This window comes from Diadema antillarum, unplaced genomic scaffold (assembly GCF_040938485.1).
Source record: "Diadema antillarum isolate AM-2024a unplaced genomic scaffold, OU_Dant_1.0 scf00000033, whole genome shotgun sequence".
Lineage (NCBI taxonomy): Eukaryota > Metazoa > Echinodermata > Echinoidea > Diadematoida > Diadematidae > Diadema > Diadema antillarum.
Window position 1 is genome coordinate 815001 of NW_027270922.1, and position 22806 is coordinate 837806.

Sequence of the window (22806 nt, forward strand, 5' to 3'; positions counted from 1 at the left end):
AGTAGTAGTAGTAGTAGTAGCAGCAACATAGTAGTAGTAGGAAGAGGAGGAGAAGTAGAACTGGCGACACCAGTCGCATCAGTAACACTGGATGCTCCTTTCACGTGAAAAGTTGACTTGCATATATTCAGGAACACCAGCATTATCCTTTTAAGACAATTACAACAAGTATTCACACTTTCGACAAACTGAGTATCGATCCAGTCCAGAGGCACATGAATGACTGTGAGCAAAGTCAACGGATTTATGTTTTCACGCTCACAATTATAGATAAACTGTGACCCGATATAATGTCCACAATTGTCAAACTCCATTCAACGCTTTTAACTCAGATACCTTTCTCTTTAAGCAGCTATGAATGAAGGTTCGCGACATACATGTTTTCCCTGTCCATTTTTTCCTTGTTCATAAACTTGTATGGTTTGTCGTACAGTTTGTCTCTCTTTTTTATAGGAGCGGAATGCAATATCATAGCCGGGATTGATCAATGGGATCTAATCGATCAAGGGGAGGGGGTGGTGGTTAGGATTAGACAAGAGCGTTATTCAAGAAAAAAGCGGCGGGAAGATGCCCCGCCGTTGACCGTGGAAGAACACTGGCGCTAGCTGCGCAGACAAGGCGGGCGCGGAGCAGAAACCCCGACCATTATATTTCCATAACTGATATATGGTTGGTCTATATTACAAGCGATAACATGACAAAAGACATCCTATCCCTTTATGTTACACATTCAGATGATATCTTTGTGTCATATCAGTAGTCATTTATTGTGATTTTGTGATTTACTGTTATTCTTTGTATGGATAAACAGGTTGCCAATAAAGTTACCTCTTTTCGTCTGTGGCGGCCTTCTTTGACTTCGTATATCTACTCAAACCAGGTCAAGTAACATGATAACCATTCATATTGTGCAAATAGGTCCATTAAGTGTAAACATCAAATAAACACCTACATGTATAACTTGAGGAAAATTAAAACACAAATATTTGGAGCCAAAAAAAAAAAAAACACCAACGCACAGAATAATGTGTATATGCGACATAAACTGTACAACATTGTCATTGTTTTAAGGTATTTGTGCACTAAGTGTCTTTATGTTTGTTTCTGAGATGATGGAATTTGTATGTGCTTTGTGTATGTGTGTGTGCTTGATTGTATAGTCTTTCCGTTTGTTTGTTTGTTGTTTGTATGAATTTGTGCGAAATCATTGTTTGTATTCTCTTCCTTGAGGAAACGATGGTGACATCGAACGGAATTCGAATTCAAAATATCATCAAGAAGTGAGTAAGTATCCATGTTCGAATATTTTTTCTTCTAATTAGATTTCATCGTTTCTGTTTTCACAGAAATATTGCAACGTCGCTTTATATTGAGACGTTCGTATCTTTAAAAGTCAAAGATAGGGGTTTGTTTTTCTTTTTTTCTGAGTAAACATTGAGTACTAATCTGCTTAAAACTAGAAGTAAGAAAGTAATGCATTGCTTCCCCCTTCCTTTCCTCTCTATCTTCTCTGTCTGTTTGTCTGTTTGTCTCTCTGTCTCTCTTCACGTGTGTCTGTCCAACGTTATCTGCAGCTCAGCACGCCATCTTTCTTCCGCGCTCCTTCCCTCGTTCTGTTTTTTTTTTTTCTATCCCCTTTTCATTCTTACCACCACCTTACAAAAAAGCACAGTCTAGGTTGCACAAACGCGGCTGGCGGTGAAGGCTCTTTCCCCACTCTGTATCTATAGCGGTATGCTTGGCCTGTGAATCTGCCCATGTGAATACGCGGTCAGGCGTACGTCATACCGGGGCGGCTGCATCTGCCGGCTAAATTCGCCTTCTCACATTCAATTAAATGTTGCCTTCGGGCTACCTAGCCGCTCATTTCTGCCACCTTCCGCCACAGTGCCTACACAAGACCACTCTTAGCCTCATCTCAAGTCACGCTGGGAAAACTGTGTTTTCACAACTTAATCCATATCCATTTCCCTCACGTACTGTATCTCGTTGATACGTTGTGGAGGTTTTTTATCATCGTTTTGACAGTCAATTGTTATGCAGCTTAACGCTATGTCACAAAAGATTCTGATATTGTAGAGCATTGTGGCGCTAGAGTTGACAGTGAAAAAATATTGAGCGTCCTGCAAGAAGGCTATAAGGTCTGTGTAGTGAGCACTTCCCCTCTTCCAGCATTGAGAGACGCAAGTCGTGAAGTGGTCACATTCTAGTACCTCGCTTTCCAATAACTTGCAGAGCTTATCCGTGTAATTGCAAACTCAAGTGCCCCATTCAACCCGGCGAAAATAGGGTTGGATCCAAACTGCACTGACATTCCAATTTAAATGCAATTTTCACGAAAGTCGTCAGAAATTCAGAGGCTCGTTAGCGAAAGGTCGCTAAACTTTCCACAATGTTTCGAGAAGCTGGTGTTCATTCCTTCCCTCTCTCCCTCTATCTCTCTCCCTCTCCCTCTCTATCTTTTTTTTTCTTCTTCTTCACCCTAGCCAATTTTAGCATTTCGAAACGTGCCCAAATCGGGAGAGCTGATAGCCACTTGTTAAATTGAGACGTCACAGAGCTGGGCGATTTTTTCGCCTCCTTTTCCTTGTTTTCTGTTGTTGCTATCGGGGTTTTTTTCTTCCTGGACGTCTTCAACTGATCGTTTGATCCCGAAGAGGGAGCATGTGTAACATGACTCAGGAGAACCGTGAGAAGACTAATACTGGTAATCGACATTCATTTTTCATTCACCCCAAGCGGCTTGAGTGCGTCGACCTGAATGAATTACGTTGCACATTTTTTACTGAAGGTATAGGAAAGGGTGGCGACAACAGTTTGAAATCCTATTCCCTTTAAAGTCCAATGGTAATCTATGGCATTATCTCTTCGTGTGATAAAAATACACAAATACTAATATTCTTCCTCAGTATGTTATAACATATTATATACATGTATATAATTATATGAATACATATGTAAACATTTATATGTGTGTTTTTGTGTGTACATACGTTTATATATGTGTACAGACAAATTTTGTAATACGTAAGCATGTGACATAGGTAGATACTGTAAGTAAGAATAATTGCGTGTATAGTCCCATGCATCCGTTACCCTTTGATTATTATCAGACTTAATATCAATGAAAGTAATATTACTTTTGTGAGAAGTATATTCATCTCGCATGCGGGGTCGATCCAGTCATTTAACAGTCTATTGAAAACTTTCACTAGAAACAAAAAACAAAAAACAACCCCCCCCCCAAAAAAAAAAAACAAACATCAGGAAGCACCCTTCGACTCCAAATAACAAGATACAATGGACAGCCAAAAGCTCTTTGAAAGGAACGTAATGGTACCCTCTTTGTTGGGGGAAAAGATGAGACCATACCTTTCCATCACAGTATTAAGACGTGTGTAATTGCTTACAAAGGATAACATTTCATTTGGGAGCAAAGGTGGGCAGATTTTGAAAATAATATCTGGTAAGGTAAGAGAGATAGATGGACAAATAACAGGAGAAAGAGAGAGAGAGAGAGGGAGGTTGGGGAGAAAGGGATAGAGAGAATGAAAAAAAAAGAAAGAAAGAGAAGTTTGATGACAGAACCATGACCGGCGCCACGGGCTACGATTATGCGAGGCAAATTCCAGCACAGATCTCCTGGTCCTTCGCCTCTTTTATACAGAAGCATGCAACACACACACAAACACGTTCTAACACACACACAGTACTCACGCGGCACCTCAGTGCTCAACAAAGATATCAGTTCATACAACACTCACATACACACACACACACACGCACACACACACACCCACACGCACACATACATACACACACACTCACTTTACGACATTATTTCGTACTATGAATCCGAAATATGTTGTACTTTTTTTTTTTACAAAAATGCCGAATCAAAATAAACTCTGCTGTACTTATTTACCAGAATTTCAAATCTCTCGTTTCACCACTGAATATCCAATAACAAAAATACTTAATTCCTGAACGTATTTATACTAAATACACACACCATAATAACGCCAAAAAACACACAAAAAGTGCCGTCCCCTCCCCTAAAAAAAAAGATAGTATAAATCATTGCACAGCCTAAGCTTATATTATTCATACCCCTTTCAAGTTGGTTTAATATATCTATAAAAAGAAAAAAAACGTATCGGAGAAGGGGAGGGGGGTGCCTGGTCTAGCTAAGCGGGAGTGCAGCTTCTATACAGTCATTTCCACGATCGACGGGATCGTTTCAGCATTTTCAAGTTCACGCGCGCGACACGAGACCTTGAAAGCAAGTCCCAGCGCCAATCTAATCGCACGGGATCTATAAGTGTGCGTGGCCCTGCGGATCGCATCAAGCGTGAACCAGATATTGTGAACTTGTCTGGGAGAAATCATGTGTGCGAAGGAACATGGGGATAAGAACTTCTAATGGTATCAGACAGGGCGTGGATACCAGAAGAGAGAGAGAGAGGGAAAAAAAGAGACTGGCAGACTGGCAGATATAAAAAGACTTAGAAAGACATAGAGAGATAGAGAAACATTGTATACGTATTATATATGAATATACAAAATATGTATAAAGTGGTTGTGTGTGTGTGTGTGTGAACTTGGAAATGCGTATATTGTGCTCGCGTGAACTTGAAAATGCAGTATATTGCTTTTCGCAATGGTAACACACGCTATCGGCCTTGTTATGATATTGGCGCGGTCAGTGCATACATTTCTCCACACTTCATCCGTTTACCGGCTTTGCTTGTCGTGGGTTCAGTTTTGTTTTGATACCGCAGTTCTACGAAAAAAAAAAATTATGGTACACAAATTCCTTGAAATATCAATGGTATGCAGTATCTACAACGACTGAGTAGGTTCTCGCGTTATTGTTGACGAAGTGAAGTGAATGAGTGCACATACATTTAACGCACTTTAAACCCATAACCTTGGTCATAGTTGGTTGAAAAGTTATTTTGTCAGCGGCCTTGAACAAAACCGGAATAGCAGTTAAGTATATGGAAAGAATTCTCGCAAAAGAGGAAATTACATGTCAAGCAACACTTGGTGTTGCTTTATCTTTTCTTGACTTCAACGCGCAAAAAAAGAAAAAGAGAAAAATAAGCTGATAAATGTATCGACAAAATATGTTGATAATGTATCAAGCACACACTCTAAATAAGTATGCTGCACTAGAATTTCGTCCACTGAGAACTGTATCGATACCTTTTACCATTTTATTGTTATTCATTTCATCGTCTCCATGGCTGCGCTAGTAAGCATAATGATATATAGACTGTTTTGTCGAGGGTCTTTTTTTTTCTTTCTTACCCGCTGCTTGCCCTTCTCGAGCCGCACTCTTGGTGGCTAAAAAATGTCAGCTTGGTGACAGCAATAGCCCTGGCAGATATGCGATCGGGCTAGAGTACACACCACCAGTACCACTTGGAGCCCGAATGAGCCCACTTTGTGACTGGGAAGCTGTAATATTGTAACGCGAGGAGGAAGCCGGTGTCAATATTTGTACATTCTAGCCTTCCTAAATGCTTCCTTCCCTCCTTTTTTTTTCCTCAAACCTTACTTGCAAACTCCTCTCTCTCTCCCCACACAGGCACACACGCAACACACACACACACACAAACACACACTAACACACACACACACACACACACACACACACACACACAAACACATACAAACGCACACATACACACACACACACCCACACCCACACACACACACACATACAGTGTATCTATTTCTTCGTTACGCTTGGCAATATTCTCAATTCCCCTAGATTTGTGTCTTTCCCTCATTTTCCATTCATTTCTCACTCCCTTTCTCACTCTATCTATCTCTCACTGTCATGTAGATCAACTACAACGTCGCAGTAGCAAACATTATCATTCTTTTATTTGGACCCATGTCAACTTGGACGCGAGGATTGCTCCTCCTCCAAGTTCTTTCGATCTTTTTTTTTTCTTTCAGTGTTTGAATTCTTGGATCTTTGACTACGTGCATTATGACACCAAAAGCATCTAGCACGAATCAGATAACTGTTTAAAGCCACAAAAAAATAAAACCAATTCAGTGAATTGATAGGATGAACTTTTTGGTGAGTCATGCGTGCCAATATAACGAAATGGAGTCTTTTTACTTGATTTTACTTGATTAACTTTGAAAAAAGGCAGGCCAAATCTTTGACCAATTATTGTCTTTTTTACCGATTCCCGAGTGGAGGAAGAAAAGTTCTTCCGATTAGTGTCATGTGGCTGCCGCCAAGCCGGAGATCGGCGGAGGAGAGACGGTCAGCAGTTTCCCTTCTGTGGTAAATGTTGCCAACTTTACGACCAAAATTCATCTTGTAGGTATCGTGGCTGCCTCCATAATCACCGATCTCTTTCGCGGTGGTAACGACTTTGGAACCAACATCTAAGATAACGTCGATATTAAAGGGGATCTCTTTCGATGACATAGTCTTGCAATTAGACGATCCAGTAATATATTTTTGTTTGCTTGTTTGTGCGTGTGTGTGTGTGTCTGTCTGTCTATGTGTGTGTGTGTGTGTGCGTGTGTGTGTTTGTGTGTGTGTAACAGGTAATCATAATCAAGCATAGTTTAAGGTTTAAGTGAACCTTGAATTATTTTCTATACGTGCCTGCAGTATAGCGCTCTATGTGTACTAAAACAGGGGGTGCTGTTGATTTTGAACTTATTGAGCGCTTCCGTCAATACATTCAACTAGGATCATTAACGCCATCACCAACGAGCTAGGGACGCGTCAATCAATTGCTCTCTTTATTAATCGTCCTGGCTAGCTCCTACCCCCCCCCCCCTTCTCCACCACCGCCAACACCAACGCTACTTTACCACTTTCATCACGTTCGCATATTATCATCTTCAAATGCCACTTGGTGTTGCAGTACCCGTGTACAAGCATCCTATGAGCTCGTGGCAATGTTAACGTCTCTGCATAAATTGATATTTCACCATTATTAGGCATGGTATTAATACCCGACTACCAACGGCCGCTTAGAGCTCAAAGCAAGACCGATCGTTAAGTTGGCAAATGATGTTCTATTTTCTAGGTTGAAGGAAAAAATGACAACTTGAACGTAACAACATGTAGGACCCCCTCCCCCCCCCCCCCATATATGTTTGCACGCATGTATTCAAAAATACATACTAAATAATTATGTTTGTACATGGTTAAAAATACCAGGGAAGTGAGACGAAAACACCTCCCTGAAAATACGGAGTCAGCCATACAATATAGATACATACCATTCCGGTTTTTTTTTTTTTTTTTGCAAAACCTCGTAACAGATGCTGAATGCATTTCATTTTAGAAAAAAAGAAGTAAAAAAGGACTCCTGTATGGTTCAAAATGAGGGATATTGTGGCATTTTCAAAGCATTGCTACAGTCTTCTTACAAAGATTGAAATTCACCTTTTTTTATTTTCTCTATGGAGGTTTAGAGACAATGAGGGATAAAAACAGAAGTTCATTAAGAAAAAAGTTCAGAACATGTCTCACAAAATAGTTATCAGGTCCATAGAATGCAAGTCGTTGACGTCAAACTCAGTAATCATATCGGACCACTGGAAATCAAACACCGTGAACACTTCCTCGGCGGGTAAACACCAATCGTCTTTGAACTTCAATTTGAGCGACTGGTCTCGAACGCAATATTTTATCATACCGCAAATAACAAAAGACTAAAATAAAAACCAAAGTGGCCATTACTCAAAGTAAACCACTTCATCTCCTCAAAAAAAAAAGATGTCTTGTATTCAATAAACAATTTTCACCTAAAGGAAACCAAAGTCCAAATATAAATGTATATTGCGTGAATGCTATAATATTACTTAATACATCAATGACAGTTTGAGGAAAATCGGGCAATCGATTCAAATTTTATAGATTTTTAAAGTTTCGATAAAGAATGTAAAAAAAAGTATGAAACATTTTTAAAAGTATAATGTAAAAAGCACCTGACTAACCTCTTTCAAAGATCAGAGGGAATTATATCACCTTTAACATAATGTTAGAAACAAGTCGACGGGATATGCAAATTTCATGAAAATAACATTTTGTGGAATCACCCTTATATTGTCTTTATATTGCTGTCCAAATGACGTCACAAACTGTAGTAGTATTCTTACCCAGCAACGGCAGCACCGAAGCTTAACAGAATTCATACATAGTATGGAATCGATTGCCTGATTTTCCTTGAACTTTGAATGATGCGCTCTACTAATATTACTGCTTTCACTCAATCCACATCACATAGATGGGCTTCGGTTACCTTTAATAAATGCTAATCGGAGTCCAGGTTATGTGGAGTAAAGACACGTTAAAGGGGTTAAGAGAAAGGTTCGGCGTCACTGCCATACGCCATTTTAGAGCAAAGGGAGTCTTTTGAATCGGTTCTTCCCTATATGTTCTCTTTGTATCTGTCTTTACAAAGAAAAGATGCCATCCTCGAGGAAATCTAAACGCAACAGAGATGGTAAAAGAGAGATGGGTGATGGGGGGGGGGAGAGGTTGGAGAGAGAGAAGGTAAGAGAGAGGGAAGAAATTATAATGATAATGTCATGTGCCTTCTGTGGCTGTCTAGGGTTTTTAACTTAGATCTCGATTTATTGCATCAATACAAATCGCGCCGCGGAGCGCGGGTAAACAATAAAGGCTAATTTGTGTGCACATTCTGACATTGACTTTTCATTAGGCCCCTTCATCGGCGAACATAAGAATAGCTCTCACCATAATAGTAAAAAAAAAAGGAAAAAGGGGGATATAATTCCAATTTATTTTTTTTTTTTGTTTCCATTCATACGCCTAGTGCTAATAGCGATTCGAGCTCGCTATTAAGTCTCTAGGGAATAGCTATACTTTCGGCTCTCTCACTCTCTTTCTTTGGGTGCCTTTCACTTTCATATACTTTACACACACACATACGCACACAAACACACACACACACGCACGCACGCACACACAACACACACACACATACACAAACACATACACGTCCATACGTACGTACATGCATATAAATTCTCCTCTGTCATACATGTCGCTAGCATGCCTGCTATTATTCAGTTCAGTTAAAATTTATTTCATATTTCCACTATCTCGATGGAACTTCAAAATGATTGACAGTAATACAACAAGTAAGAATACAAAATATATACAACCGTGTCTTTTGATTGAAGAAAAAGAAAACCAAACAGAACACAAATGTATATGGTCATATCATGATATGAAGGTGCCACAAGGAAATAACAGAAATATGATGGGGCCTGCATAAAAGCTATAACGCTTGTAAAACTGTAGTTTCCAAAATTCATAGGCGTGGAATTATGTTATACAGATATATGTTAATCCTGACCAACTAAATCATACCGGTACAAAAATAGATATAAATAATAAACCAATAGACCACATGAATATTGTTTAAGCCAGACTGTACGAATCTCACCACGTTTGAAAAAGAATGCTACATGTTTAATATATCGTTACCATTAAATAACCTAGTGCTGCGGATGAAGACAAAAGACTGGGAGTATCAAAAGAAAGTGGCTAAAAGCCTGGCATGTTTTATATTTTGGTGCATTTACATTTGCATTTGCAAGGTAAACTGAAGTGTAGCAAAGGAATTATCCAATAAAGTTGGGAAGCGTATTTTACTTCTGAATGCGTAGTAAATGTCCACATGGGGAATTGGATCTTTGATATTGAGGACAAGAAAATTATCTATAATTTATAGTGCTCAGACATAACAAAACTATTCATGATTCTTATTTCACACTGTGGCATCTGTTACGGTGCTTTTCCTTTGTGTTTGTGCTGTTGCTATACACGCTATCCATTTCTGTTCTTCTTGTTCTGCCGTTCTGCACATAATTATTCGATCAATGAAGCGGCATTTTAGCGATATCACCTGTAATTTGATAATCTTGATTGATGTACCAGACTACCAGAAACCGGCTTCACGTATACAGTCACGAACGCAGTCAGAAAGAGAAAAAAAATCCAATGATCCTGCTAAATGAGGTAAGCAAGATCATCGAAGCTACAATAATGCTACATTGAAGGCAATTGTCAGTGATTTTGGCTTTTTATATCTAGCATATGTATTATATACAGAACATGCATGTATCTATCTATGATATGTATATAAATATATATTATATGTGTATATATATGTGTGTGTGTGTGTAATTTTATGTATATATATATATATATATATGTATATATATATATATATATATATATATATATATATGTATATAAGTTAGTGTGTTTATGTGTGTGTCTATGCTTGCAGGCAATGATTTTGAATGGCAGTAGATTATAAAAAGCTTACGTATGTTTCCAAATATATATGTTATATATATATATATATATATATATATGTATTTTTATATACATATATATACATACAAGTATGATTGTGCTTTTCGTTATCTTTTTGACTCTGCGTTTCTATCTCCATACTGTGATATCCCGATTGGTAAGAAGAATGTTCAGTTTAGATACACATACAGCAACGACAGACACAGCACACTTTTGTGTAACGTAGATCGAGGCAAGTCGGTTCCCATTCGCAAAAGGCCAATCCCAGTATGATATCAAAAATTGAAGAGGTTAAATACTTTCTTATTGGTCCAAACTGGGCCGTAATTGTCCTTTTTTTCCCCTCAGTGCAATCAATCTTTGTGGCTGTACCTGATTGCTGCCGTTTGACGTTATTACGGTACACAAGATTCGGCGAAATAACGCGGTATTTGGATGCTTGATGAATCGATCTACTTGAGTATGGTGATACATTTATTTGTGAGGGGGAAAAAGGCAAGTCTGCATATCTAATGTGAGTTCTGACTGCCAAGATGGGTTTTTCATGAATTGATTCATCAATAAACAATCATAATAGCAGCTATGAGGGAATACTCACATAGCCCCTTTCATTTGATTCAATGAACGCCTGTACGATTTTTCCAGATCATTGACACACATTATTGAGAGGAACGGATAATCCATTCAGCAAACTATTGTTAACCTCTCTCTCTCTCTCTCTCCTTCTCATCACACGAAACACACACCATCTATTATACACTCTCATACACACAAGTGAAATCCTTTCAAAAAATGCATACGTACGAACAGATATATTCTCCAATAAACATATGCATTCTTATCATTATAGAGACATATACAAAAATACGCAAAGTCTCTCTCTCTTACTCCCACACACACAAATTTTATCATATCCCCTCCCCCTCTCTATCTCTCTTTCTATCTCTCTCTCTCTCTGCTTTTCTTTGTCTCTCTAATTCCGTCTGTTCTCTTGCCCATATGATGAACTGTATACCCTATGTGCCACAGTTGTGAGAACAGCGACAAAAATAATATACTCCTGGTTGTTTTGAAAACGAACGCGATCAAAATGAGCCGATTAGTGGAAAATGTCACTCTCCTGATAATACCAATCCGTGTGGAGCCGAAATCCACATTAGGAAAGCCCTTTCATGATATCCGGTAAAGGAAAACATACAAAAAAAAAAGAAAAAGAGATAGTGATAACAAACCTGATGTGGCTGCGGTCTTTGCTGTCCAGATTTTTGATTAACATTTAATGACCAAGCGTCATAGCCATAACACGTGTCACATTCGTTCGGCACGGAAAACGTTTCAATCCCCACAATTCGTTAAAAAGCAGGCAGTGTTGCCCATGTTCAGATAATGACTTCTAATTATTTTTTGGGTGGCCATATTAAGTATACGCACGATTTGGCGATGGGCGCTGTCAGGCAGTTGCTCAAGCGCAAACGCGCGTGACAATTATCAGTGAAAAATTCATAATGGTCCAGTTCATAGAAAATATTGAAAACTACTCAAAGGGATGAATGCAATAAAAGAGTTGAATACATGTGGTTTTTTTTTTCAAATTACATTTTGATACGATGATTTGTTATCGAAATTGCACAAATTTATCACCCTATAGTCCTACGTAAGGTATTGCATCTGTGTTGGTACAAAACACTCATGTAGAATAGCTGACTATAGCCAGTTGCATATTCTTATCTTTTTCCTCTTACAGCTCAGTGAAAAAAAGGAATTGTTACCGCAATACATGATTTTACAATTACATCTAGATTTTTTTTAAACTTCTAAGTCAGCACGTTACTTTTACATTATTTCTTTTTCTCCTTTCTTCTGTCTCTCTAATATATTATGATTGAGCATTTGTATGTATGAATATAACATACACATAAATATATAAAATACACATATACATTGTGTGTGTGTGTGTGTATGTGTGTGTGTGTGCGTGTGTGTGTGTGTGTGTTTATGTCTATAATCTATGTATTAATATGTGTATGCAGAATGATCTCCGTATATCGCCTCGATTTGTCTTGGGATGGCAAAAATTATCGCACCCCGCGTCTCAATCCAGATCACGTTGGGCCTGGGCATTTCCAAAGTCGTTTGATATGATACGAATTCTTCGGCGCGGATCAAGCCAATCTTATAATAGGATAGCAACGAAAGACGAGCCAAATGCCACGTTGAGTCGTTCCCTCTATCTTCGCTTTTCTTTTCCCTTATCTCCTTCTTCTTCTTTTTTTTTTTCGCTCGCCCTACCTTCTCTTTTCTGGACGATGAAAATAGATTCGTCCACGGACTTCCCACACGCATGGTCGTTGCTGGACTGCATCATATTCTCGTTTCGAAAATGTCAAGATAGAGAAACGCGACCATCCCTCTTTGCTTTTCTAATCGTCGCAGACAGGAGTGTTGGGTGAGGACTGACTTTCGGCTTAGCCGGGGTGCGGGTTGTATATGTATCCCTTGAGCGGGTAGATATTGGCGAAACCTGCACTCCCTTTTTCGAGTGTGTTTGGATGCTTATGAAATATCATTGGAATAACGATAGTGAGGAGAGAGTGAGAAGGTCTGAACAAGCAGCTGGGAAGACCGACATGCTACCTGGACTCACAAATCCATAAATCAGACCAGATTTGATTAACCAAGCTTAATATTCACAGATAAAGAGCTAATACTGACTGTTTTTGTGTCATCCCACCACCATTCTCGCGCCAGAAAAAAGAAAAACACACAAACACGCAGCAGTGTAATACAAGCTGCCGTGTAATGTGTAGATACTGCTATATAGTTAAAACAGTTCTTGCATTATGCTACTTTAGCACCGAGATATTGTTCTCAGAACTATATGCAATCACGAACTCTGAAAACACATGTAGAATTTGATGGTCTTTCTTAGAGTGGCCTTTTAGGTGTTACCACTGCCCTTATACCAGTTGGCCTAAATTGCAGTAACATTTACCCCAGCATTGGTACCCATGCAGTAAAACACTTGTGTCAAGAGAAAAAGAATTATACTAAGATACACTCACACTCAACGGTTTGGGATTTGATTTCAGAATCTTCTTAATCCGAACACACAACTGTAATCACTCTAGTGTTCCGTCTTCCGTCTTAAACGAGATTTAAATCCTGCTCAAAATATCTCAACTCTGGAAATTTATGAGAACGAGACGTTATCCAGGTCAACTTTCATTACTGAGATTTGTTCTCTGTTCTTCCTCTTTTTTTTATTTGAATGTGCTTCGTGTCTAACATGATGAAAGAAACAGTCATCCGAGTGTTTTTTGTTTTGTATGATTGGTGGGCTCCTGAATGCACCTCAAAATAGACAGGAGGATTCAGATCGCATCACCATACTGCGCTTGTTCGTAGCAATGCAGCAGAAAAAGTAGAATTTCGCCTCAGAGTAATATTTTGAATACTTTACATTTTTTTAAAGCAAAAACAGATCATCACCTCCGTACTTCTCAAGTTTTCTTCATTTCAAAACTATATAGTTATTAAAAAACAAACTTTTTTGTTACAAGAGGAATCACAGTATTTTTTTTAATGAATAAATTGTCTGTTGGTCAAGCTGATAAACACAAGATAGGCCTACAAAGCTGCATATATACTGTATTATATATATATATATATATGTATATATATATATATATATATGTGTATGTGTGTGTGTGTGTGTGTGTGTGTGTGTGTGTGTGTGTGTGTGTGTGCATGGTGAGCATTATACAGTGAAAATTAAACACATTTTTAAGAGAGGATATCAGGCCGTTTTTGTCCGTTGACAAGGTGTCATGTTTTTGGAAGGTTGTATTCACATCTAAGTTAGATAGTTCCCATCTCTTGATGCGCAACCCTGATGAAAGTAGCTGTATTCCTAGCTCGGTGCTGCCAAGGAGCAGCATCAGAAGCTCTTGTCGAATCGGGCCGAGCTATTCAAGGCATCTTTACAATCAATTAATCGTGAGTGATTGCGCGTATGACGCACCCACCACGATGTAGCCAGGAGGGAAAGTGGTCATCAGCCCAGCGGGTTGTGGGCTGTCCTCAGATTTACGGACATGGAGAGCTCGAGAGGACGAGATAAGCGACACTAAATGGTGTCCTCCTCGTTCTCCTCCCCCTTTTTTCCAATTGTTAACATCTTCGTCACTTTCTCTGCTTTTTCTTCTTCTTTTTTTTTTGCTTTTGTTGGTTTTTTAAGCCATTATCGATATCCTGTTTGTTTGTTTGTTTGTTTGTTTGTTTGTTTGTTTGTTTGTTTGTTTGCATATATTTCTCTTCCATCATCTGGTCTACATTTTATTTGTCTTCCTTTCTCTTTGTTGTTACTTAACAGATGCTCAGCCGAGTTCAATTTTATCTCTGCCCATTTTGAGGTTTATAGCATATCTTTTCATCATCATTTGGCTCTCCGTTCATTGGAGAGATCTTAATTGTAGCACTTTTAAAGAGACGGCTTCCATAAAATTAGACCTTCCAGCTTACAATGTCTTTGAGGCATCAAAATTCAATCTAAAGTCGCCATGTGGCACCCCGGTTACAGATATTATTTATGATTTTCGTAGCAGAAGAACTTTTTCGCAATACATATCTGAAGTCTCTTAGTTCTGACTTTTTGTTGGTTATTCAAAAATATTTATATCTAAATCTTAACTAAATTTGACAATTTTCACCTAGTTAACTGCGAAACAGGAGAAATATCTTCTACTTATAAATTGTTGTTCTTTCGGATACGAGACGCTAGATATTTGTGCATTTGACAAAATTGTTGGTATGTCTCCAGCTTAGACAAGCTCATCCTATTATATGTGTTATACGAGTTAATTTGTTCTATTTAATGAAAAGACAAAACAACTCAAATACATGTAGGTAGCGCCTACTCATTTCCAGTTTAGTTCATTGTAACTGTACGAATAAAACAAAAACACAACACAGAAAATGGGCAATCACTGTCTCAATCTTCGTTTTAAAAGAAAGTTCTACATATCAGAGCACACTGTTCTTGTATGTTTATCTCTTCGTTTTCTACAGTATACCTGCTTTATACCTGCCGTGCCCTACGGCGGCCAGCGTAAACAATCAAGAAAGGAAATGCACATATCATTAAACGCCCATCAACCCCGTTACTCTCATACAAGGAAGTGCTTTTGGTTAATGTAAAGGTCATGCGTTTACACCGTGTAAAATTGAAAGAGGATGCGCGCAACCCAGGCAGCACACTAAACACCAATTGGTGTTCACTTTGGCTCAAATCGCTCCGAACAATTCCCTCAATTTGTTGTTACTCTACGCCGAATTTGCAGCGTCATTTCTGCAAGGATTCCGACCAATCAACTCGCTACCCCCGTGCCATTTACCTTAGCGACGCCGCTGAGCGCGGTATATGATCACAAGTTATGCTCGCATAGAGCCATGCGGAAAGCACTTATTTGATTCGTTATCTCTAAATTGGGTCCTAGCTGTGTCTTTTTTCCCCTTTCCCCTCCTAAAAGGCAACAAAGGCTCCACCAGCCAAGTTACAGGACGGCATGAAGAAATATAGAAATCAAAGTATAATTTCTAGTATTATTGTTGATGTTGTTGTTGTTGTTGTTGTTGTTGTTGTTGTTTTTTCTGCCGTTGCTGTTGCTCTTGTTAATGATGATAATTGTTGTTGCTTAAGTGGCAAAAACTTATCAAAGATGTAATTGCGACTCATATTCTGTTTCTCTCCAATCCCCAAAAACAAAAACAAAAAACGAACAAACAAGAAACCTGACGCTACGAATATGACCACACCCTCTTGGCCTTTTCAACTCAGTTTGTTGAAAGACGTGAATTAGAAAAAACGTTAGAACAAAGCTGCCAAGACATTTTTTTTTTTATTTTTATGATTACATGTCCACAATGCGGTAGTCTACATCGTAATATCATCGTCAGCTAGAAAGAATTAAAATCTGAACAATTATAGTCTATTTTTATTTTTCATGGCTGTACTCCTCAACTCTTCTTCCAATAGAATAGTTGTTGTTGTTGTTGTTGTTGTTGTTGTTGTTGTTGTTGTTGTTGTTGTTGTTGTTGTTGTTATTATTGCTGTTGTTGTTGCTGCTTATGGATGAGGTGCACCGCTACTGAACAGGTGGCAAAGCCAATTCGATGTTCCCGCATCCCGTGTACACCATTCATACCAATGTTTTAATTCAACATGTCGTGCGAATGCAGTCACACACACAGACACACACACAAGTATTCACATCGTCGCACATACGCAAAACGGCGCGCAAAATGCGTTTAATCAGCTTCTATCAGACGAGGGTGGTAAAAGGCGCCATGAAGTTGATAAGAGTTTAGAGGAAAAACACGACAAAATCACAACCAGGTCGTGATGAAATTGACTCCCCCATTGACAACACCAGACACGTTCTTAAAGACTTCCAAAGACTTCCCAAATCCAAATGGGGAATGGCGCAAATTGAAGAAAAGAGCAATTTACCCCCCAGAGCCAACAAACTATTTCATCCTCACTCTGAGTTGAGAACCATGATTTAGGATGAATTACGACTATTTTCATAAAGAAATCAGTATAGAATGTGGGTTGAATGAATTGTTACAATGCGGATATGAATCTTCCTGCAGTGCACGGTTTTGATAAAGCACCGATAGGCCAATAAGAATCTAAGGAATTGGAGAAGACAACTCAGTCTAGAAGACATTATAGAAGCAAAACTGTTGCTATGCAGGACATTATAAAAATGAATGATTGGATTCCATCCAATTCTCTGTGCGACTCTCTCTTTTTCTTTCTTTCTTTCTTTCTTTCTTTCTTTGTCATGGTTGGCTAAATTGAACCTTTTTCTATTCATGTACATTTTTCTTTCAAACAATTGAAAAATGGATGCCAGACTTTACGATAATTATGGCCATTGCTCATTCGTGTTTTAAGCTGATTTTGTTTTTTCTTGTGAGTGATTTGTTTTTCTATGTTTTACTTGCATTTTTTCTCTCTTTTAAAGATGATCGGCACTGTAACCTTATAATAATTTGGTGTCATAGTGTTAGCAATTGTAGGGGGGTCCCATTTTTTCCTCGTTTGCAAAACTCATTTTGCATAGATGTTGATTTCGACCCAAAAAAAGTGAATGTCAAGTTGAATTATATCAATAATTTGGTGTCAGGTGTGCTGAATATATGATAGACCAGATGCACCTCACAACTCTCTTTTCCTCTTTCTATCTATCTACGTGTTTATTAGTATATATCTCTCTTTCTACCCATCTACCTATATTTCTTCATGTTTCTATACGTCTCTATTCATATCTCTCCGTATCATTCTCTTTATACACTTCCAATTATCTCAAACGTCTTTAAAAAGAAACATTCAATTGTTTCGTATGAACAGCGTATTGTCAAATTAACTGAAATTATTTCAAAGTGATACTTACAAGTCAGAGCGGGGCAAATGTTATAAGCACACTTCGAATCGTACTTGTTTTAATCGCTTTGAATATAATTATTTAGATATCTTGTAAGTGAGCATCTATCAAATTTCCTTCTGGGTATACTTTCGACATATTTGCGTCTCTTGTATTTTCACTGAATAATCACGTAACTCCTCGTGATGTCACAGGGGATTAGGGTTTTAAGTCAACGGGGTCAGTCGGCGGGTATAAATTCTGATTAGATGCTCTAATAGTCTCCATCTCTTGCAGTATATACTGTGCTGTCGGCATTGGTTCATGAAGCTGCCGATATTGCTACTAACAGGTCTGCTGTCTTTTCAAACAAAAAAGAAAAGATATCATTGTTCATGCGATAACCAAACGATGAATGATCGGAAGACCATAATGGACCCCAGATCAGAGTGATGCAGGGAAGATTGGGGTGCATATGACAATGCCTTTCATTACGTAATTGGTGGTGCACACAGGGGCATAACCAGAATTCATTAGCAAGCGAACGGCACGGATCTTCCTTAAAAGGGAAATCCATCTTGCTCCAGCAGTGTACGACTGTCTGAATGAAAGCGATCCATACATCACGCTTTGTTTCCGAGGCAGAAATACCTAATGCTCCTTTAAGTTAGTCCTTTTTGTTTGTTTGTTTTGTTTTAATGGTTTCGTTGTTACTCGGACTTCCAATTCATCACTAGGGAGTAAACAGAGACGTACAAATCTGTGATAAATAAGTTCATCAAAGAGAGAAAGAGATGAATATATTGAGTTCATTAGGAAAAGTCAGCTTCTGTTTGTGTGTATGTATGTATCTAATCTCGTTTGTGTGTGTGCACTGTACTACATATTCATGTTGCTGTGTACTATTAGTTAAAGGAATAAATATGTTGCATGTCTATAATGACTGTGTCAAATCAAGTGGAATTCATGCAATCTACGAAATGGGTGGGGATTATTCTTTTAGCTTTAAAGAAAAAAGAAATTCGCTGAAAAATAAGTGTCTGAAAAAACAGACCAGAATGAAAATAGATGCGTGGACACAGTTGTCTGTATAGTGTCAATAATGATAAAGATAATAATAATAACAGTGAAATCAATATCAATAATGACAGTGATACACACACAAACGAGATTAGATACATACATACACATAAACACAAGCTGACTTATTTTCATTATGTTTATTATGATCATAAAGAAACATATAGATGTAACTAAATATGAATATAATTTGTGCTTGAGTGTGCGTGTGCGTGTGTAATAGTGTCTGTGTGTGGCAATCACGTAAAATTAAAGATGTTCTGTGATTGAAAAGAACAATGGCAAACCTTGCATGCACTCATCGACCTTTTTACATGACAAGGGGTCAGTGGCCTCGTTGTGTTAAGGTCTTAAATCATGGCTGTTTGGACAAATTCTTTCTCATTTATCTCTCTGTCCCTCTCTCTCTCTCGTTACAGATTGTTGGAATAGCTATGTACAATTACTATGGAATGCGGTATATGCTCCTGCGGGTTATAAGGCTAACATAAATATATACAAGGCAATTTGATCTCCATGCTCTGTAAGCAAGCGCTCATCATGGCTTAAACACCTGTTCTGGGAGCATCTTATGACCCCCTTCGCATATGACTCTTAATCAGGCTGGGTCATGAGATTATAAGAGCGCCAAAAACTCATCGAAGCCTATTTATGCTGTCAAATTCACGTCATAAGACCCGGTCACTATCTGCTTCTTCTCCATCTCTTCCTCTTCATATCTCTGCCTATCTCTCTCTCTCTCTCTCTCTCTCTCTCTCTCTCCCTTTCTCTTTCTGCCCCTCCCTCTTTATTCAAGTAAGTATATAGCATGCGGACGCAAGTATACATGAACGTATGTAATAGTAGTACTTCAGGAGATCGCCACGCGGGGAAAAAAAAATCAATGTGCGCCAAAACGGTTTGTTTGGATGACATTTTGCGCGGCTGCACGGTTTACTAAACGGACATGGTCTTTTTCTTGCTCCAGGCATTTTGTTGTTGTTGTTGTTTTTTTTATTATTATTATCATTATTAATATCTAGTTAATCTCTCTCTCTCTCTCTCTCTCTCTCTCTCTCTTTAATCTCACATCGGTGATATCCCTCAATATCTCTACTCCCTTTTATCTTAATCAGTTTGACAGTGCACCGGACGAGAATGTCCACATATCCAAAGATAGGAAGGTGTATGGTTGTAGTACGACCGTCAAGTGGTGGTGATGGTGATGGGGAGGGGGGGGGGGGTGTTCTGATGGAGGGGGGCTCTGAGAGCCCCTCTTTGCCCTAAGCGTCGCTTTCTAATCTTCCAGAAATTGGCTAAATATGACGTTCGAGCTCGATTGATTATCTCGCTGGATGACATGTAGTGTGGTGTGCTGCGAGCGCACGGAGTCTTGATGGATTCCAACCTGCCAGTGACTGTCACGCATCTCTTTTTGACTTGGCACTTTTTCCGTTTGGAAGAAGCGCTTCCCTGATGTGCCTGGCTCTGACATGGCGTCAAACCATTTTGCGCTCATTTCCTTGGCAGTTTTCGACACATTGGTTGGGCACATAACAATTAATAGTTTTATATGACGACGCGCACACGCCCTCAACCTTAACCAACTAGTAATTGCCTAGCGATGACTGCCTTTAATTACCGTAGATTTAGATTACGTAACACAGGATTGTAGAGGTAATGAACGGGTCACAGTGGTACTCCCTCTCAGCCCCCCCCCCCCCAACTCTCTCTCTCTCTCTCTCTTTCTCTGCCTCTTGTCATCTCTCTACGAGTCTCCCATCTGCTCTCTCACCCCAAATCACCTCTTCTACATATCATTCATATTCGTTAATAGAGTGATAGATGTGTCAAAGCAATCCTCCTTCTGGTTTTCTTCTGTGTGCATGGTTTTCATCTGTCCCTCTATTCACCCTTCTGACACTTCTCAATTATTGTTACAGGGATAAGAGAAATAAGCTGCCCTTAAAGTTACTAGGGAGCAGCTTGTCTTTTATGTTCACGTTTTACATCAATTGTAGCTTCAAGGAAACATTACATCACGCAGCATTCTCGCTTCTTTTCAGTGCGTCAATGCATACGTTATCTAGCTTCGCAAAGGAAAAAGAACGAAAAAAAAAGATCTTCCAGTCTAATTTAAAATTCAAGTCACTTCTTCAACCCCCTTAAGAGGAGAAACAATATTGCCTCATCCTACACTTTAATCACTTCAATGATTTATCTGTTTCTGGATCGACTGAGGGAAGAGTGTATTGCTGGATGTTTTTATACAAGTGACAGAGACGCTACGTGATTTTCTTTTTTAAAGAAACTTAGAACCAGTGGGAGGAAGACATTAATCACATTATGTCAAGCATGTTTGATTAAGTGTATTTCTGGGGTTTTCCATGCTTTGGAGAGATTTTAGATAAAGTAGACGGGCTAATAAATGTTGCACGATAACTTACCCGAGTTTCCGTTCTGAATCGCAATGACCAGCGCCCCTCTTCCGTCCTTATCCGTGGCGTTAATATTTAAATCCGGGGCGTTATCCAACGCGTACAAAATGGCCTTCTTGTCTCCCTTCTCGGCGGCGGCGAGAAAGAGTTTCTCCATGGAGTCGAACCGCCCCGGCCCGATGTCCAGCTCCATCCCGGCTACGGAAACCTGCCAGTCGGTCGCAGACGATCAGGAAGGCGGGAAAAAACAGAAAGGGCGGGAGAGTGTGAGTGAAAATCATTGGAGATGGTCGCAGCCGAATGAGTCTTACTGCTGCTCAGTTTCTGAAAACTTTCTCAGAAGATGACAAACACATCTGCTCAATGGGTCAGACGACAAACTCACCAAGGGTAAGGGCAAAAACATAAAAAGAACTAAAACAAAATAAAAGTACCCACTACAATCCGCTGTTGACAAAGAAGCAAATCAGCACTTCGCGAAGATTCTCAGGCGAGAAGAAAAGCACAAACACATGGCCCAAGGGAAAAAAAAAGAAAAAAAAACACAAAGAAATGAGCGTTCCGTTATAGTTCCAAATTAGTTCGGCGGTGACCGTAGAGCCATTTAAAATCCATAGGGTATGCAGATGTTAATTTCCAATAAAACTGGTCCATACTTGCGGAGCAAATATCTGTGTGTATTAATCCTGGGGGATTGTCGAAAGCTGTTGCAGGTGGTTTTTCTTTGGTCTTTTTGTTTTCTTTAATGTCTAAACAAGTGCCGCTGTTGCTGCCATGTGTCTCCGTAGTGAGTGAAATGGGAGGAAAGGGCAAAAATGGTAATGCGCTTTGGCGCAATGAAATAGGGGGAAAACCAAATCTGGGAGCTATGTACGGCCCAGATGTTAAACCGCATGCAGTGCGTGCACACGCCACACATATAGGAGATGTGCGCTCTCTTTTCTCTCAGCGAAATACCGCGGAGACTCGGGTAAGGTAATAAAGCGGAGCCGGGCGCATGCGCCAGGTTGCTTGGTACATGTATGCGATGATGCGACGAAAGATTCCCCCGTAAGCTTCTAATTTGCATGATGTGGAAGTGTTTGTGTCTTGCAATTCTATCCCCCGCCGATGGAATTATGTACGCTCTGTGGAAGACGAAAAACGACGGGGTAAATGAGCGTCTGTCAACTTTGGAACATTACTCGTCACTGCCAGAGATACTCTATCCTATATTGTGCAATATACTGTCTCAATATAACAATCCGCTTGGAGTCGTTCGCCCTTCCCTCCCCTTGTCCCCATATCTTCAAAATGAGTCTGTATTATTTTCGTCAATAACAAAAGCCCTTTGCAGTGGAACTGGCCTATCTACGACGCGCATGATTAAAACACGATCGAAAGAAACATCGGAAAGTCTTTTAAAGGAATACAGCATTGCTGAAACACAGTTTGAAAGATTTCATCTTTCAGAGATGAAATCGGTCATCTGTAAAGCGTAAGACAAGGTGTTTGAATCAAAGTAATGGTTTCTGTATCAGGATTGAATGCAAGATTGGAG

The 22806-nt window shown here is 39.2% G+C and overlaps 1 protein-coding gene across 1 annotated transcript in view; it reads right to left on the reverse strand.

Annotated features, from left to right (window-relative positions):
• Positions 1-21459, reverse strand: part of LOC139743048 (short transient receptor potential channel 4-like) — a 123333-nt gene extending 101874 nt beyond the window's left edge. The window contains exon 1 of the mRNA XM_071653560.1: positions 21276-21459. Coding sequence (XP_071509661.1) covers positions 21276-21459 — 184 coding nt within the window. The remainder of the gene's footprint in view (positions 1-21275) is intronic.
• Positions 21460-22806: the final 1347 nt, after the last annotated feature.